This window comes from Macaca fascicularis, chromosome 11, assembly GCF_037993035.2.
Source record: "Macaca fascicularis isolate 582-1 chromosome 11, T2T-MFA8v1.1".
NCBI lineage: Eukaryota > Metazoa > Chordata > Mammalia > Primates > Cercopithecidae > Macaca > Macaca fascicularis.
In genome coordinates, this window is record NC_088385.1 from 131936228 (window position 1) to 131955535 (window position 19308).

Here is a 19308-nt window from a genome sequence, read left to right on the forward strand (position 1 = left end):
TAGTTGGGACCACAGGCGCCCACCACCATGCCTGGCTAATTTTTGTATGTTTTTGTAGAGATGAAGGTCTCACCATTTCACCCAGACTAGTCTTGAACTCCTGGCCTCAAGCAATCCTCCAGTCTTGGCCTCCCACAGGGCTGGGATTACAGGTGTGTGCCACCATTCCCGGCCTTGACGGTATTTTGTTATGGCAGTCCCAGACCTAAAAGAATTTACTCTTGATGGTCACAAGAAAAAAAAAAAAAAGCATCAAATATACATATCATTTAGATAACACTTTAGGAGGGAAGAAGAAAGGAAATACAAGTTTAAGGGGAAAAGGGGCATAACATTTCTGATCATAAAAGAGCTTGTTCGTGTATTCCTTGAAATGTTTGGCAGTGAATATCCTCTCCTGTCCTAGTTCGATCCAGAGTACACTTAAATACTGATGAAATGGTCTCATATTCAAACATCAATGATGATGACAATCTGAGAAAATTCCATCCTTTGCAATGATCTACACTTAAAATGAAAACTTTTAGATGCCTCCAAGCTGTTCTCTTACCCGCTTCTCTTCTTCACCACTTATGTAACAAGCAAAAAGCAAAGGCCTAGAACAACACGGGGCATGTCCCACGGGCACCAGGATTTGTAGATAAAGGCACAGAAACACATCCAGGGGCCCCACGCAAAAGTGGCAAAGGTGTCTGCACTGGGGGCTGTGGGCATGGCCGGGGGAGGGGGGAAGACGGGACTCAGCCCTGCTGCTTCTAAACAAGGGCGTACTCATGCAGTATTTCTATGAAACTCAACATTGCACAAGGTTGAAATTTAAAAACAACAGGAAGGTAAGCCAGCGGCCTAGCCCTGGGAGAGACGCTCTTGGCAGCCACCAGAAAGGAGCTATTGACCAAGAGAAGAAGAGCCCAGGACTTCCCAGAGGCCCCCACTGCTCCCCCAACCCCAGCAAACAAGGCTGTCACAGAGGCCAGCATCAAATTTTTTTAAAGGTTTATTACTTCAATAGTGAATTATTTTTCAAAGATGATAAAACTCATTTCCAGTAGAAAAGGGTCACAGGCTGGCCCCAGGGTCCAGGAGTGCCCGGGAGGCAGGGCCCCAAGGCCTCTTCACCTCAGCCTGGGCACCTAAAATCTGAGGGGCCCTGTGAGGGGGTGGGGGCAGCTCGGGGGCACAGCCTGCTGCCACTTCGGCCAGGGAGTGGCCGGCTCAGTCCGTAGGATGATGTCAGTTTAGGCTGGAGGAAACGGGCAGCAGACACCCTGATGCAGTGCCTGTGAAGACTTCGGGGAGATCAAGGTCCGGCCAGGGTGGGCGGGGAGCCTCGGGCAGCCGCACGGGGCATCTCGTGCTCACCCCGTTGTTTTCTGAGGCCTGTGTAAAGGCGCTTTGCCTGGCCTGGCAGCTATTTGGCACAGGAAGCCAGCACTCCCAGCCTGGCCAGTCCTGCCTGGGGAGTCACTACGCCGGGACTGCAGTGTTTCACCCTGAAGGGGAGGAAGCCTGGGCCCAATGGCTGAATGGGACAGGCCAGGCTCACCCAAGGAAGGGGACACAGTATCCACAGCCCCTGTGGTCAGGCCTGTGGGCCACGTGGAGAGAAGGTTCCAGAACAGTGCTTGTCGACGAGCCTCTCCCTGCAAGTCCCTTCAGCAGCAGCTCCGTCCCTGAGTGTCTGCACAGGCCTGCATGCATGTATGCAACAGGCACATGGCAGCTGGGAGGTTCAGGCTGTGGGGCTGGGGGGCTGTCCGCTGGGAGAGTCCGGGAGAAGTGGGGTGTAGGGGCTAGGGGGCCGGTCAGGCCCAGCGGCCAGGCCTGGCTGGCTCATGGTGTCCTCAGGACCCTGTGGAGAAAGGCAAAGCTGGGTGACCACCCACGCCCTGTCACCAAACCCCACCCTCATCCCCGCCCACCCAGGCGCTGTACCCACATCCCCAGCACAGACACCACCCCCGCCACCAGGCTGTCAGAGGTGAGAAGAGGCTGGAGTCGCCTACAGACTCCTGGAACGTCTCCCAGAGGGCCTCTTCATCTCACTCAACACCTGCCTGGCCTCCCCGACCTCCTTTAGGGATGGAGAAACTGAGGCCCAAAGAGGCTTAATACAGTGAGGGGCAGAGCAAGCTGGGGGGCCTGTGTGCAGCACAGTCAACACGGAACAACCGGGGCAAGCTCCGTCCCTCAGGAAGAGAACATATGTTCACGTGTTGATTTATTTTTCATTTTTTAGAGACAGGGTCTCTCTCTGTCGCCCAGGCTGGAGTACGGTGGTGCCATCATGGCTCACCACAGCCTTCAATTCCTGGGCTCAAGTGATCCTCCCACCTTGGCCTGCCGAGTGGCTGGGACAATGACACGTGCCACCACCATGCCCGGCTCATTTTTTTATTTTTTGTAGAGACCAGGTCTCACTATGTTGCCCAGGCTGGTCTCAAACTCCTGGGCTCAGGCGATCCTCTCACCTCAGCCTCCCAGAGTGCTGGGATTCCAGGCGTGAGCCACCACGCCTGGCCTGCATTTTTAAACCAACGTCACAGGACGGTATTCAGCTCGAACAGCACTCATGAACAGAAGACAGGGAGGAAAGCCGGCCACACAGCAACACACGCAGCAGGATGCAGCTTCGGTCACATTCAAAAAGTGACCTGTTGCTCATGGCTGGGCACATGCAGATTCAGAGTAAACAAACCCACAGGCCAAGTTCCTGGCAATGGCTACTCAGGGCGCTCAGGACATGGGGAGAGGGACGAGGGCCACACAGGGAACGAGTGAAACCAAGGGCACGAGATGCTGACCATCTTCAACACTGACAGCTGTTAGCAATGGCTGAGTCTGGGTGAGGAGAACTGGCTACTGTCATTTGTCTAGTTTGACAGTTGTAGAAAATTTCTCAACTTAAAAATTAAAAATACAGATAATGCTAATGATAAGAGTGTGGGGTGAGCCTTTGTCCCGCTAAGTCCCCACCTCCCATGCCTTGAGCAACAGAGGTCTCCCTACCCCGGCAGCTGGGGCTGGAAACCCCTGCCCACCTCCGCACACCTGTGCTTGCTTCACCAAAGGGTAGGAAAATAAAACTCCTGCTCAGGGCAGAGAGCGGGCACAAGGGCCAGGGTGTGCTGTACTGAGCCAGGAATGGGGGAGGTCAGCCCCGCCCCCCACGCCACCCACTGAGGCAGCATGAGACACCCACAGGTGGCTAGACCTTAGCCATGTGGGCCCAAAGAGCCGTGACTTGAGAGAGTCTCACTCAAAAGTAGAAAGGTGAAACCGCCCCCAGGCTGTATAGAACCCTGGTCTTTCCCAAGGAAGACACGTGGAACAACGCCCCCAGGTGCGGAGGGTGAAGCAGGTTCCTCCTCCTCCCTCTCCTCCTCCTCCTCCCTGACACTTGTTTGACTGAGGAACACAGACTTGGAGTGGGAGAAAGGTCAGTGAGAAGCTAAGAAAGGTCCAGGAACATATCCCTGAAGGACCACCCGGACAGTTGTCCAGGCCGTTCACTGCACAAAAGGATCCAGCTGAAGGGTTGCAGACCAGTGGACACAGTTTACCCAGCCCCCTGGCCTACAGCAGGCCTCATCTGCCCAGAGGGGCTGTCTTTTCCTTATTTATATAAAAATATCCTTTTTCCCCCTTCTCCCAAGCAAGGCTGCCCCTCAGGGCCATCCCCATACCCAGGCACAGGGCAAGGTGTGGGGCCTTCCCCGGGGACTCAGGCCTGAGACTCAGAACAGGACCCAAGAGGAGACAGCAGTGGCCTGCAGGGGAACCACTGGCCACCAGCCAGGTGCCCACTCCAAGCTGAAGCTGGCCACTGGAGGACACTGCATTCCCCGTTTCACATGCCGAGGGGATCCAGGGCGCTGGGCTGGGCTCCAGACCTTCCAGAAGGCTGGGCAGGAGGGTCTTTCTAAGTCAAACACTTGTCTCATCACCTAAAAATTGGATTCTGTTGGCAAAATAAAGGGGAGACCCCAGTTTTGTTTGGGGGGCGGATGACAGGACATCCTGGTTATGTCCAGGGAGGTGCAGCCATGGGGCCCTGGCCACTCTATCTGTGCTAAAAGTGAAAAGCTCCCTGCTCTACACTGACCAGGCCCTGACCAGCCCCCACCCCTGTACCCTGGGAATCCCAGGCAAGTTTCTGCAGAAGGGAGCAGTGGCTGGAAGGAGCAGGGACACCGAGGGGGCCAAACAGTGCACAGCACAATAGTGTCCTGGAGGAATCTGGGAGACAGGAAGGGAAGAGGGGCCCGGCCAGAAGGCCTTGTCTGCAAAGCCTGGGGACCCTGTCCCGGGGAGGTTCCTCTCCAAATATTAACAATCTACCCCAACACAGTCAGACTCTACCCCCTACTCCCAGATGGACAGGAAATCCCGTTAGGCAGATGAATAAGAGCTTAATATGTATATAATTGGAATTCAGTGGACCCTTTCAAACAGTGCTGAGATATTATCACAGTAATTTGAGTCACTAGCAATTTAATATATTTATCTAGTTGGTGTTCTGGGGGAATATGTGTCTCTATTTCATTGGTAGTTCAGTGGTTATGCAGTCTGTCCTTCCTTCCTTCCTTCCTTCCTTCCTTCCTTCCTTCCTTCCTTCCTTCCTTCCTTCCTCCCTCCCTCCCTCCCTCCCTCCCTTCCTTCTCTTTGTTTCTTTTTTGAGATGGAGTCTTACTCTGTTGCCCAGCATGGAGTGCACCCCAGAGCTTGAGTGGGACACGGGGCTGGCAGCGCCTGCCAACGCCAACAGGCTCCTGCCCACCCCTTGGCATTTTCTTTTTCATTTCCTTGTCCAGCCCTGGCAAGTGAGATGAGCTAGAGACAGCCAAGTAGCCCCAAAGAGTGGGGCTGCTGCTTCACGTCCCCACAGTGTGGCTGCCTGAAAAGCTATTTTCACCCAAGTAGGCCCAGCCTCAGAAGCTCTTGAGGGCAGCACATTTTTCAGAAACTAAAATAACAGCTATCATCAGAGGCACCACTTTAGAGCGATTCATCCCTGCCCAACCCCAAGCTGTAGGGCCTGCAGCTCTGCCTGTCTCCTCCCCTGGCAAGGACACCATCCCTGGCCACGGCTCCCCCACGACCTCAGCCCTACAGAAACCTGGCCAAGGAAATGGAGAACCCCCAGGGGCATCAGCCTACTTCCCCGGCAGATAGGGTGGCCACATAAAATCAGGACGCCTAGTTAAATGTGAATTTCGGCTGAACAACAGATAGGTTTTTCAGGATACGTGCGTCCTATCATTGCACGGACACAATAAAAATTACTTATTGCGTACCAAAAATTCATATTTACCAGGCACCCTTCTGTTGTTTCTTGTGTTCCGTTTGTTCGTTTGTGCTCAATCTGGCAATCCTACCCTCAGATCCAGTCCTAGGCATACAGTTGGTGTTCAATTGATGTCTACATTCTTTGTTCTTGGTCAGTCATCCCAGATTTATTTATTTATTTATTTTAGTTTTATTTTTTTAAGACGGAGTCTTGCTCTGTCACCCAGGTTGGAGTGCAGTGGCATGATCTTGGCTCACTGCAACCTCCATCTCCCAGGTTCAAGCGATTCTCCTGCCTCAGCCTCCCGAGTAGCTGGGATTACAGGCATGCGCCACCATGCCCAGCTAATTTTTTTGTATTTTTAGTAGAGACAGGGTTTCACCATGTTGGCCAGGCTGGTCTCGAACTCCTGACCTCAAATGATCCACCCACTTCGGCCTCCCAAACTGCTGGATTACAGGTGTGAGCCACTGCACCTGGCCAGTCATCCCAGATTTAGATCAATGTTTCTCAAACATGTTTCTACATCAGAATCTCATTAGGGTCCATTAAAATACAGATTCCTGGGTCCCACCAAGATTCTATTTCAGAAGGCTAGAAGGCTGCCCAGGGATCTGCATTTCTAGCAGACTTCCCCAGGGGAGTCTATTGCACAAGAGATTCCAGAAGCAACAGGCCTAAGCCTTGCTCCTGCCTTTCTAAAGTGACTTGCAAATAGGCACCAGCCCACAGAACACAATGTGCCCTCTGGGATCAAAAAAATGCTATTCACTCAGAACATAGGAAGGGCAGTTTCTCTAGAAGCAAAATACACAAATATGCATCTTCAGACTGTAGACACTCCAGGTGAAGTTGAGGCTGAAGGAATGAGCCGGACCCCAAATGTTTTAAGCCGCCAGCATTCTGCTTGATATGGGAGGGGGCAGGGAGGCGCACGGTGTTACCTGGTACCCACCTACAGTTTTGCTTCCTGCAGCACAGAGCCCTTGGGAGCTGATGTCATCAGGGATTCAGAATAGGCCTGAATGGCCTCCTTATCCTTTGAGCCCTTTTTACTACTACTCCAAAATAAATAGCATTTCTCCTAGAAGATAACCAAGCTAATTTATAGTTGACGTTGAAGCCACATAAAAATGGTTTTACACGGTTCTTTGATTTGCAAAAGGCAAAGAGGAAACAGGAAAGCTACAGAAGTTTAGAGTCCAACAACCCTCAACAATTGCAGGTGGCTGAGATGTGGGGAGCTGCTGCTCTTAGACGGAAGTACAAGCGTCTTCGGGAAACACACCTGGGAGGTGGACGAGACAAGCTGAAAAGGGCTCGTCCACTTGAAAATTTAAACCAGCGAGGAAACAAAGTGGGGAGATGGGCCATGGAGACTGATGACCAGTATACTAGCTGGGGGGCTGTTGAAAATCAACCAGGAACAGACTGTTCTGTTAAAATGCTTTTGATTTTTTTTTTTTAAAGAATGACTTGAGAAGAAAAAAGTATTGCTTTTTAAAATTTTTGAGACAGGATCTCACTGTGTTGTCCAGGCTGGAGTGCAATGGTGCAATCATGGCTCACTGCAGCCTCCAACTCCTGGGCTCAAGTGATCCTCCCACCTCAGCCTCCCAAGTATCTCAGATTACAGGCAAGAGCCACCACACCTGGCTCAAGAAGAAAAATTTCTCTAAAGAGAAATTAAAATATGTTGAGTTTACCCACATGTGATTTTTTTTTTTTTTTTTTAATCAGGACAAATTACATAAAAACTGATAAGGCCAGTCAGGCACAGTGGCTCACACCTGTAATCCCAGAACTTTGGGAGGCCGAGGCGGGCAGATCACAAGGTCAGGAGTTCAAGACCAGCCTGGCCAACATGGTAAAACCCTGCATCTATTAAATATACAAAAATTAGCCAGCCAGGGTGGCGGGCTTTTGTAATCCCAGCTACTCGGGAGGCTGAGGCTGAGGCTCCCGCTTAAACCCAGGAAGTGAAGGTTGCAGTGAGCCAAGATTGCACCACTGCACTCCAGCCTGGGCAACAGAGCGAGACTCCATCTCAAAAAAAAAAAAAAAAAAAAAACTCAAAGAAACAAAAACAAACAAACAAAAATCTGGTAAGGCTCTGCTAAATCAGATAAATGGGATAGATTTCACTTATGTGGCCTCCAGTGAAACCTGCAGGGAGGGGAGCCACACTGCCGATCGTAGCATTCTTACTGGATTTGAGGGTGGGATGCTGATTTGGGGGCTATGGCAGGGAAGGGGACCCTAGCAGCCTAGACATTCTGTGCTTCCTGACCCTCCTTCCCTGCTCCCATTCTGATGGACAATTTGGAGAGAGACAGAAGGAGACAGAGGGTTGAGGCTCTCGCGGCCTCCTCTGGCGCAGCCCCTCAGCCAGTCCTCAGGGACCCCCTCACATGGCTGTGCGTCCTCGCCTGTGGACACCCACGGTGATGCTCTGCCACAGGGAGGTATTCATGGTCTGGGAGCGTGGGTTCTGATTCCTTCTCTCCTCTCTACATAATTCAGTCTAATAACTGGAGGGAGTTCCCTTTTGCTCGCTGGAGTCACAGCCCTGCTGGGTCCTGGCTGCCCCGGGGCTGTAACAGAGAAGGGGGCTCCCAAAAGGGCTGGTTGGACCCAATGATCATTGATCATCAGGAGCTCAAACGCTACAGCAGCAACAGGATGACAGCTGGTGTCCAGGCTACCACCTCACATTGTGGAAACCTTTTCCCCCTGAGGACAGGAATTTTGAAAGGAAGTCGGGTTTCAGGTCTGAAAGCCAAGGTGAAGAACCAAGAATGCTTTATTCTCACCCAGCAGGCAAGCAAGGAAGCAGTCAAGCATTCCCTGAAGAGGGGAAGAGGAAGAAGCATTCACCAGTGCTAAAGGAAGCAGGTACTGCAGAGGAGTCAGGACCAGCAGAGCAGCGGGGCGGCCCCAAGGCCCCCAGAAGGCCTCGGCCTGTGGCCCTAGGATGATGCAGGTGGGGGCCACCTCAGAGAGTGGCTTTCTGCTCCATGCATCCAAAAACAGCCTTTCCTGATGCCTGCCAGTGGGCAGCCTCCCCTCCCCTGCCATGGCAGCTGCTCGCCCATCTCCACTGCCCCTTGAGCTCTGTGATCACAGCTCTCCTGTCCTTCGTGTGACTGTAGTAACTTGCCTAAAGGTCTGCCTTACCCATCTCTGCTGCCGATCTCATGTTCTGGTCATTTCTGCATCCCCTGACCTGTGCAAAGGACCTTGCAGTGAATGCCATGAATGAATAAATAAATGACCCCGAAGCAAGGAGGTCTCCCCTCTTCTTGCTGCTTCCGGAGGTCTGAAGCCCAGGGCTGGAGCTCTTCCCCCCATTTCCGTTCTCTCCTGATAGCAGCTGCCCCATCCTGTTCGAGCCACTGACTTCCTCACCTACTGGGGCCTCCCTGCTGGGCCCAGGCTTCCATCCCTCCCAGCCCAGGGCCCACTTGCCAGCCAGCAGCTGACCTAGTGATTCCCCTCTTTAAAAGCCTCCAATGGCTCTGTCACTCCCAGAGTCAGTTCCAGACTGCTCACTCTGCGCCACAAGGCCCTGGGTGGCCTGCCCTGTCCACTCTCAGACACCACCCCCTACCTATGTCCCTGCCCTCTCTCCCCTCCAGCCACCCTGGCCCTGCCTGACCCTCCGATGTGCCCTGCCTGTCCCTGCCGCAGGGCCTTTACAGGGGCCGCTCCAGGCAGCATTCCTCCTGTGGCTGTGTGCTGAACGCCTCCCTGGCCTCCACTTCAAAGCTCACTATCTACTTCTTCAGAGACGCCTTTCTGGAGCTCCATCTGTCCTTGTCCCCACTTGCCCCAGACATGCACTGTCCAGTCTGGGAGCTGCATTTGGCTGGTGAGCCCTTGAAACGGAGCCAGTCCAAATTGAGACCTGCTGCACATGTACCATACACACAGGATTTCAAAGACTTCATGCAAAAAAACTGCAAAAATATTGACATCCTTTATACTGATTACATGTTGAAGTGATAATATGTTGCATATATTTGGGTTAAATAAAATTAAAATTAATTCCACCTGTTCCCTTGGACTGTTAAATGGCTATTAGAAAATTTAATCTGAAAACTTCACACGTGGCTCACGCTGTATTTCTATTTGACACCATGGCTCTAGCCCCTCACATTTCCTATCATGGGTGTAATTATCTTTTTTGCTGATTTATTGGTTTTCATCTGTCTCCCTGGCTGGAATGCCAGCCCTCCTTAATCCCCCTGAGCAGGCTCCTCAGCTGTCTCCTCCACTGCTGTGCGTCCCCTTGCCCCTAACAGAACCTGGCATCCTGGGTGCTGACTTGATGAATGAACGATGCAAATACCAGGTCTCATTACTCAAAGCCCACCTGCACCCCCTCCAAGGGAGGGTCCCAGGCCTTCCAGAACAGGCAGAGTAGTGGCAACGCGGCATGCAAAAGACGCAAGCCTGCAGCGCAGCCCCCAGCGGTGACCGCTCCCACTCCAGCACAGAAGCAGGACTGCTGCTGGAGGTGGGCTCCAGGCTGCGGTTGGCCAGAGGGTCCGATCTGAGGCCCCCTTCCCCCAGCAGGCAAGCGAATAGCTGTCAGCCCGGGCCACACTCTGGCCAGCACCTACTTTGCTCCGGATTTGGCAGATGACAGGGACCAGCAGCAGGACGCAGCCCAGCGCCAGGAGGACGTACTGGGCATAGTGCATCACCTTGGGCATCAACACCAGCTGGGTGTAGAATGTGTGAAGCGTCTCCCCCTCCATGGCCCCGCTCTGAGGAGGCAGAATGACAAACACATGAGCTGGAGCCACAGGCTGTGGGCTACAGCGCAGATGCCACCCAACACCCTCCTCTGTGCCCGCCTCAGCCTTTCCCCATCTCAAGCTCCCTAGCTAAAGCATGTGTCGGAGCCTGCCAGGGACCGCCTCCCTCCAGGACACAAGGTGAGACTACAATTCCCAGAATCCCTTGCAGTTGGGCAGGGCCATTTGATCGTGTTCTGACCAATGGGAGGTGGGCCTGGCCTCACGTGACTCCCCATCGCTTTGCCTGCCACTGAAAGGAGGATCTACAGGAGGGCGGGGCCCCCGGGGACCTGGAACCCTAAATTACTGGAGGGAGCAGAGCTCTGCTTCCCCATCAACCCACTTCAGACTGGGCTGTGAACAGGAAGTGAACTTGACATTCGGAGGCTTGTTTGTCCTGGCCATTAGCTAGCCCTGATTTAAAACGAGGTAGGCAAGAAATAATAAATAAAATTTAAAAAAAGATAAAATAAAAAAATAAAATAAAATAGGCCAGAATGAATTCTAAAAAGATGCGAGAGAAGTATGTTTAAGTAAAAAGCTGACACCTTGGAAACCAACTTCCCCACTTTCAGGAGAAGAGGTTATATGCCTCAACAAAATCATTTTACAACCAGGGCCAGGGACTTGACCGCTTCATGCAGCTTCTGTCTTCCCCATCTCAAGGGATCCCTTTCAACTTGGTGGGATAACTGACATAGGGTGCTTGGACAGTGTGAAATTTCTGATACACTGGTCCATGTCACAGTCCAGTTACCCTGGCCCAGCCCTCTCCCTTTCTACAAGCCGCTCCCCACCCCCTGCCTCAAATGCCCACATTGGCTCTTTTTTTTTTTTTTTTTTTTTTTGAGCCGGAGTCTCACGCTGTTGCCCAGGCTGGAGTGCAGTGGCGCGATCTCGGCTCACTGCAAGCTCCGCCTCCTGGGTTCACGCCATTCTCCTGCCTCAGCCTCCTGAGTAGCTAGGACTACAGGCGCCCGCCACCGCGCCCGGCTAATTTTTTGTATTTTTAGTAGAGACGGGGTTTCACTGTGGTCTCGATCTCCTGACCTTGTGATCTGCCCGCCTCGGCCTCCCAAAGTGCTGGGATTACAGGCTTGAGCCACCGCGCCCGGCCCCACATTGGCTCTTAACAAAAGCCCCTGACACTGTGCCCAACGCACCCTTACCTCTGCAAACCAAAGCAGCGGCAGGACCACCGGCTCAATCTTCCCAGTTTGTCTGGAAATAAGCAAGGCATAGCTGTGTGAAACAAAGTCTTACACCCAAACCTTGATATAATTCTGCTTGAATACAACATCTAAACGGGTTTAGTATAATTTTGCACACACTAAACCCTCACCACCAAATATAAACAATGAGCTGAAACACTTTAGGAGCCATGTGACAAAACTGTCCCCAGGCTGAAGGTCTCAGTCTACAGCCCTCAATACTACTTGTAAATAAGACTTTAATTCTTTTTATTTTTTATTTTATTATACTTTATGTTCTAGGGTACATGTGCACAATGTGCAGGTTTGTTACATATGTATACATGTGCTATGTTGGTGTGCTGCCCATCTTTAATTCTTTAAAAGGCATTTTTTTGGTTGTTTTTTGTTTTGTTTTCTTTAGTTGACAAGATGAGATGTTTTCCCAAAGGGCTGTTTGTCATCACACAGCTTTGAACCTGTGATCATAAGTTCTGGGGCCAGGAGGGACTTGATTCTGCAGTCTCAGTCATCCCTCCTTATCCATGGTTTTGATTTCTGCCATTTCTTACCCTCAGTACAGTACAATAAGATATTTTGAGAGAGAGACCACATTCACATAACTTTTATTATAGTATTTGTTATAATTACTCTATTCTTAGTTATTGTTAAGTGCGGCTATACCTAATTTATAAATTAACTTTATCATAGATGTGTGTGTATAGGAAGAAGCAGAGTATATGCTATACAGGGTTCAGTACTATCCCCAGCTTCAGGCATCCACTGGGGGTCTTGGAATATACCCCCGGGGATGAGGGGGCCACGGTACTTGACTGGTGCAGGCTTAGGGAACCAGTGTTTTGATGTGCTGCTAGAAGGAATCTCCCCTGGCAAAGAGCTTGATAATTTGACAATAATCTTTTTATATTAAAAACTCACATCTCCTGCAGGGCAAAGCCCATCAGTGACCCAGCCAAAATCCATTGGTCCCTTTTAGAAACAGAACCCAAATTTTACTCAGGATGGCAATGCACCCAGTGAAACCCTCCACCTCAGCCTCTCTTGTGGCAAGTGAGGCTCTGTAACCAAGTTCTGGTTAATGAGATGTTTGCAGAAGCGTTATGTGGGATGGCCGGGAAGGCTGCTTAAAAAGAAGCTTTCACAGCTGGGACGTGAACCTTTTTTCCCTCCTCCCTTTCAGATGCCTGGAACGCAGATGCAAGGGCTGGAACTCTGCAGCCAGTGGGACCAGAGGTGACCTTGTGGAAGCCATGTGTTGGGAAAATGGAACAGAAAGATGAGTGGAACTTGAACCATGAATGTCTCTTGCCATACTCTGACTGTCTGCCTCCAGACATCCTCTAAAAGAAATTTTTTAAATAACAATATACCTTTGTCCCATTTGGGCAACAACTGTTGAGTTTTCTGATCTATACTGCCAAACCTAATTCCACCAATATACCTCACGACCCAGCAATTACGCTCTTCAGAAACTGCCCTAGAGATGCTCACACATGCACACAGACGCACAAAGATGTTCAGTGTTGCTTGGACTAGCAAAGACAGACAAACAGACAAATGACAACCTGTATCTTCTCTATGGTGACATATATATGAATGTAAAGAAGTAGGAAAAGGCCTGGAAGGAAGCACAGCAAATTAATGATGGTGGGTACGGCTGGGGATGGCGGGGAGTCACAGGAAACTCTCTTTATTCTTCCCCTCAAGAAGATATGTTCATATTACCTGTGACATTAAAACTTACACGCCAAGTTAAAAAGATAATAAAATCCGAAGGGAGAATAAAAGTTAACTCGATGCTGGAGAAACGTGACAGGCATGACCTCGTCCAGGCTATCAAGGTCAACATCAACAGTGATACAGTATGTTGACGGAATGTACCCTAGATGCTCTGAAACTGGAACTTTCTCTCTGTGGTCTTCCTCCTCCCAAAACCCATCACCCCAGTCTAATCATGAGAAAAGCACCAGACCAATCCCAGGAGAGGGGCATCCTACAAAATACCTGACCAGTGCTTCTCAAAAGTGTCACTGTCATCAAAACGAAGGAGAAATGAGAGACTGTCACAGCCAAGAGCTGCCTAAGGAGACCAGAAGACCAATGTGACACCTGGGATATGGTGACCTGCCACGACAAAGGGGGACCCATGCAGATGTGACTACATCAAGGCTCTGAGATGGGGAGAGTGTCCTGGAATATCTAGGCGGGTCCATGCAGATATGGGAACATCAAGGTTCTGAGATGGGGAGACTGTCCTGATATCTAGTTAGGTCCCAGGGAATCACAAAAGTCCTTAAAGAGAAAAGTGGGAAGTCCTCGCCAGAGCAATCAGGCAAGAGAAAGAAAAAAGAAAAAACAAAAACAAATTGTAAAACACCTAAAAAAAGAAAAAAAAAATTTTTTTTTTTTTTTGAGAAGGAGTCTGGCTCTGTCACCCAGGCTGGAGTACAGTGGCGCGATCTCGGCTCACTGCAAGCTCCACCTCCCGGGTTCATGCCATTCTCCTGCCTCCGCCTCCTGAGTAGCTGCGACTACAGGCGCCCGCCACCACGCCCGGCTAATTTTTTTGTATTTTTAGTAGAGACGGGGTTTCACCGTGTTAGCCAAGATGGTCTCGATCTCCTGACCTTGTGATCCACCCGCCTCAGCCTCCCAAAGTGCTGGGATTACAGGCGTGAGCCCCTGCGCCCGGCCAGAAAAATTAATTTTTAAAAAGAGGGTCTGGGGCGTGGTGGCTCGCACCTGTAATCCCAGCACTTTGGGAGGCCGAGGCAGGCGGATCACAAGGTCAGGAAGTCAAAGCCATCCTGGCCAACATGGTGAAACCTCTCATCTCTACTAAAAGTATAAAAATTATCCAGGCATGGTGGCACATGCCTGTAATCCCAGCTACTCAGGAGGCTGAGGCAGGAGACTCGCTTGAACCAGGGAGGCGGAGGTTGCAGTCGGAGGGGAGATCGCACCACTGCACTCCAGCCTGGCGACAGAGTGAGACTCCATCTCAAAAAAAAAAAAAAAAAAAAAAAAAAAGGCTCAAATCCCCCAATCACAATTATTGGAGGTCTCTCGGGCCACTTAAATAGGGTATTGCACAGTGAAATGGGCTCACACTATCACCCTACAGAGGACGAAACACAATGGAAAGACAACAGATGGTACCATTCACTTTGGCTGCTTTTCTCCGAAAGACTTTGTAAGAACCAGTGGGAACTGTATGCAAGTAACATGCAACCCCACTGCCTTTACCTAGTGAGCAAGGAGCACAGAAGCTCCCCCGACAGGTCACGAGACAGCTCTGCTTCCGGCAGCTGTGTCTCTAGACTTTTCCCACGCCATCCCTCGTGGCCCTCAATATCTGCTGTTGAGACCACTTTCCTGGAGTGCCTTGTTCCCAGTCTGCAGGGAGGTCAGCAGCTGTGCGGCCCAGAGAGGTTGGGTGAGTCCCCAGAGAGGTTGGGTGAGTGGCCCACAGCAACCGGTCCACAGGTCACTGGCAGGCACAATCCAGCTGCCCGCGTGAACTGTTTGTCAAGAATGTGAATTAGGCCCGGTGCGGTGGCTCATGCTTGTAATCCCAGCACTCTGGGAGGCGAATCATCTGAGGTCACAAGTTCAAGAACAGCCTGGCCAACATGGTGAAATCCTGTCTCCACTAAAAATACAAAAATTAGCTGGGTGTAGTGGTGAGTGCCTGTAATCCCAGCTACTTGAGAGGCTGAGGCAGGAGAATCGCTGGAACCTGGGAGGCAGAGGTTGCACTCTAGTCTGGGCAACACAGCAAGACTTTGTCTTAAAAAAAAAAAAAAAAGAATGTGAATTACCTCCCAAGAAGTAAAAATTGACAGAGCTCCTGTTAAAATTCAGATTTGGAGATCCTTTTGAAAAATGCAGAGGATGTGGCCACAATGAGCCCACATTTCCATGGGGCCACAGTCAGCTGGTGCTGGGAAGGGGCTGTATCCTCGGCCCCAGGTCTCCTCTTCTATCTGGGTCACCCACTTGGCCCCAGTTGCATCCCAGTTAGCAGCCCAGGTGCCACGCGGTGGAACCAGAGGGAAGACTTAGGCTGCAATCGCCTCTTCCATGCCTGGTGCTGTCTCCCCACCCACAAATCCATCAAGAACAAATTCCCTAAGTGGCCTCAAAATATAAAAATAAAATGCAAGGGGGGCAGTGAAGGAAGCGAGCTGACAGTTATTACTTGCTGCCGTGCTCTGACAAAGTGTTATTCTTTCCAGCCGAGAGGCATTTGACAAAGCTGAATAGATGCTTACATTCCTGCAACCCAGGGATTTTTCTAAGAGAATTTTTTTTAACGAAACTATTTCAGATATGCTAAGAAGTACAGACACTGACATAGCAACAAATCAGTGTAATCCCTCACCAAGTCCTAGCAACGTGTAATGCTACAGCAAGTGCTGGTGCGCGTGGGGAGGAACTGGAACCCTGCTGCGCTGCTGCTAAGAATGGGGACAGGGTAGAGGCTGTGCAAAAGTCTGACAGTTCCTCAAACAGTTAAACAAAGAGCTAACATAGGACCCAGCGATTCCACCCCTCGGTACTACCTAAGGAAAATGAGAACAGATGTCCACACTGGGACTGACACAGGAACATTTACAGCTACATTACGCATAATGGCCAAGGCGTGGAAACAACTCAGACATCCATCAACCGATAAATAAATGTGGTCTATCCAGACAATGGGATATTATCCAGCCATAAAATATACTGATCCATGCTACGACATGGATGAACCTTGAAAACATGATGCTAAATGAAAGAAGCCAGTCGCAAAAGACCAAAGACCACATAGTATGTGATTCCATTTATATGAAATGCCCAGAATAGGCGAGTCCACAGAGACAGGAAGAGGAAGAGCGGTTGCCTGGGGCTGAGCGGACAGGGAAGTAAGTGTTAAGGAGTGTGGGGTTTCTTTGGGGGGTGATGAAAATGTTCCAAAATTGATTGTGGTGATAGATGCACAATTCTGTGAATACACTACAAGTCACTGAATTCTGCATTTTATTTGAGGGGGGGATTGTTGTTTTTTATTTTTTTATTTTGAATTGTGCATTTTAAAGGGGTGAGTTTTATGGTATATGAATTGTATTTCCATAAAACTGTTTTATTTTAAAAATCAAAAAGAGGAAATCAGTGGTCGAAAAATTCTTATAAAATGAATAGTGAAACTAAAGAATGCTGTTTGGTAAGTTTCCATTTTCAAACATTTGGTTTTGCCAGGCTTTAATTTTTGTCACTCTGTCATGTAGGAAACAGCTTGTATTGAAGCTCTGGCTAATTGGCAGGGAGGGGGTGAATGTTAAGAAAGAAAAGTGGAGGCTGGGCGCGGTGGCTCATGCCTGTAATCCCAGCACTTTGGGAGGCCCAGGTGGGCGGATCACTTGAGGCCAGGAGTTTGAGACCAGCCTGATCAACATGGTGAAACCTCGTCTCTACTAAAAATACAAAATTAGCCAGGCGTGGTGGTGCATGCCTGTAATCCCAGCTACTCAGGAGGCTGAGTTAGGAGAATCGCTTGAACCTGGGAGGCGGAGGTTGTGGTGAGCCAATATCCCACCCTTGCACTCCAGCCTGGGCAACAAGAGCGAGACTCCATCTAAAAAGAAAAAAAACAAAAACAAAAAAGGGAAAGAAAAGTGGCCTTCTGGGGAAGGAATATCAGGATGCAGGTCAGGACTTGGCTCAAAACCAAGACCCCTCAGGGAGAAGATCAGCAGGGAGTGGATTCATCCTCAATAGGACCCTCTCCCCTCCCCATGCCTGGTTCCTGGGGTATGTCACTGGAGTCTGGGACCACTGGAGCACTGAGCCCCTCATCTCTCAATGAGCAATGCAGCCCCAGCTCCCAGTCCGCACTCACCCAATGCCTGCGATAGATTTCATGTAGAGGCTCAGCTGCAGTTTCACAGAGCAGTTCATGGGGATTCCTGTGACCTGCGGCAACAAACACAGTGAGGAGACTGGCCACCCCCAGCTCCAGGGACACCACCAAGCCCTCCTCTCCCTGGTCTCAGTCAAGAAGGTGGGCGTCCCAGCTAACTGCCCAGTGGAGCTTGCTTGTATCTGACCTGAAACAAGCCACAGGCTTGGGGAGGGTCCATGGTTCTAGAAATGCTGGGCAGGTGCATTGGGATCTCCTCTCCTGGTTCTAACCCCTTATAGGGAAACAAGTGCTTCCCACACGGTTATGTTACAGCCTCAAGAGGTGCCTTCTATAAAGCAAGCATGTCCCAGGGTGGAAAAAACCTGATCACTTTCACCTGTCCTCCTAAGATGGTGTTTCCCCAAGTGCAGAATGGCAATTTGTCGATGCTCCCTCTCAACCTCCACATTCAATAAAACGGACAAGAATCCCTTCTCAATTCACTCCCAACTCCTCAGGATCATTTTCAAGAGTAGTCTCAGCCAGGTGTTTGCATGGTCTTTAATGCCCCTCTAATACACCTACACAAAATCTCCACTTTTAACACTGGTGCAGAGAGTTGGCCCCAGGTTCACCCCTGCTGGCAGACAACAATATTTTACCTAGAGCCTAATATTTTTTTCCTTGTTCATTTTTATGGTTGTCTTCTTTCTTTGGAGAATTTTGTAATTTCCTATTTGAGGTAGTAATAAAAACCTTCCCTTGTGCAGAAATTTATTTTTATTTTTGTTTGTTTTTGAGACAGAGTCTCAGTCATCTAGGCTGGAGTGCAGGCAACCTCTGCCTCCTGAGTTCAAGCCATTGCCCTGCCTCAGTCTCCCCAGTAGCTGGGACTACAGGTGTGCGCCATCACATTCGGCTAATTTTTGTATTTTTAGTAAAGACAGGTTTCACCATGTTGACCAGGCTGGTCTCAAACTCCTGGCTGCAAGTGATCTGCCCACCTTGGCCGCCCAAGGCGGGATTATAGGCGTGAGCCACTGCGCCCAGCCTATTTATCATTATTATTATTGTAGAGACAGAGTTTTACTAGGTTGCCCAGGCTGGTCTCAAACTAGCCTTAAGTGATCTTCCTGCCTCAGCCTCCCACAGCACTGGAATTACAGCCATGAGCCACTACACTCAGTTCTTTTTTTATGAGACTTTTTTTTAAGTAAATAACAGAAGTGACACACATATGTCATCAAAAACAACAGGAAGGTGGTTCCAGAATGAAGTCAGGAAATGATAGTGGAAATAAAACTAGATTTGAGGTCAGAGAACTGTATTTGGTTCTTCTTTACTGAGAGTTGCTTCCTCATCTGTAAAACAGAGGGAACTCTCCCCACCTGACAGAATATTTGCAAGGGCAAAAGTAAGGTATGCAAGATAGCCACACTCGGGGCCATAAATGCCTGGGTTATTATCACATACACTGTAAGGAAAGGATGTTTTCTTCATTATGGCCCAGGATGCTGAGGCCCTTCCAGGCCCCTGTGGTAAAAAAGAGCTCATCAAAGACCTCACTTATGCTCACAACTGGGGAGCACTTGCCCTTGAGAGCCTGGTGGGATGGGCGTGAGTTCACCCATGAGTAGAACAGAGTTCACATCGCAGGCCTGAAGCTGCTCTCCTTAGGAATTCTGCTGGCATCTGGGAGCCCAGATTTCAGGGGGGTTCCCAACCATCCCCTAACTGATGAGAGTAGTTCACTGGGCCGAAATTATCTGTACAAACAGTATGGTTCTTGCTCAGCACCTGCTTTCCTTCCCAGAGTCTAGAATTTTGGTACCTGCCAGGCAGAGGTGCCCATGTGACTGGCCCCTAGCAAAACACTGTGGGCACTGAATTTCTAACGAGCTTCCCTGCTAGACAACATCTCCTACATGTTGTCATAACTCATTGCTGAAGACATTAAGTGCATCCTGTAGGACTCCCTTGGAAGAGGACTTTGGAAGCCCCAGCCTGACCTCCCCCGACTTCACCCAAGGTGCTTTTTCCCTTTGCTAATTTTGCTTTGAATTCTGTCGTTATAATAAGTCTCAGCTGTCATACCACCATAGCGGCGTCCTGTTGCGT

At 50.1% G+C, this 19308-nt stretch overlaps 1 protein-coding gene across 19 annotated transcripts in view; it reads right to left on the reverse strand.

Moving 5' to 3' along the window:
• Positions 1 to 259: 259 nt before the first annotated feature.
• Positions 260 to 19308, reverse strand: part of SCARB1 (scavenger receptor class B member 1) — an 89077-nt gene continuing 70028 nt past the window's right edge. For 8 of the 19 annotated variants that reach the window (XR_012420825.1, XR_012420823.1, XM_045366205.3 and 5 more), the window contains 5 exons: positions 17188 to 17261; positions 11265 to 11316; positions 9916 to 10062; positions 6246 to 6374; positions 1415 to 1852 (listed from right to left, as the gene is read on the reverse strand). Coding sequence is in view for 15 of the 19 variants with exons in the window: in XM_045366205.3 (XP_045222140.2) it covers positions 6246 to 6374; positions 9916 to 10062; positions 11265 to 11316; positions 17188 to 17261 (402 nt within the window). In the remaining 4 variants the exon portion in view is untranslated. Of the gene's footprint in view, positions 1853 to 6245; positions 6375 to 8106; positions 10063 to 11264; positions 11317 to 17187; positions 17262 to 19308 lie in introns of those variants that run through there. The other 11 variants (XM_074008381.1, XM_005572599.5, XM_074008377.1 and 8 more) reach the window with 3 other exon arrangements.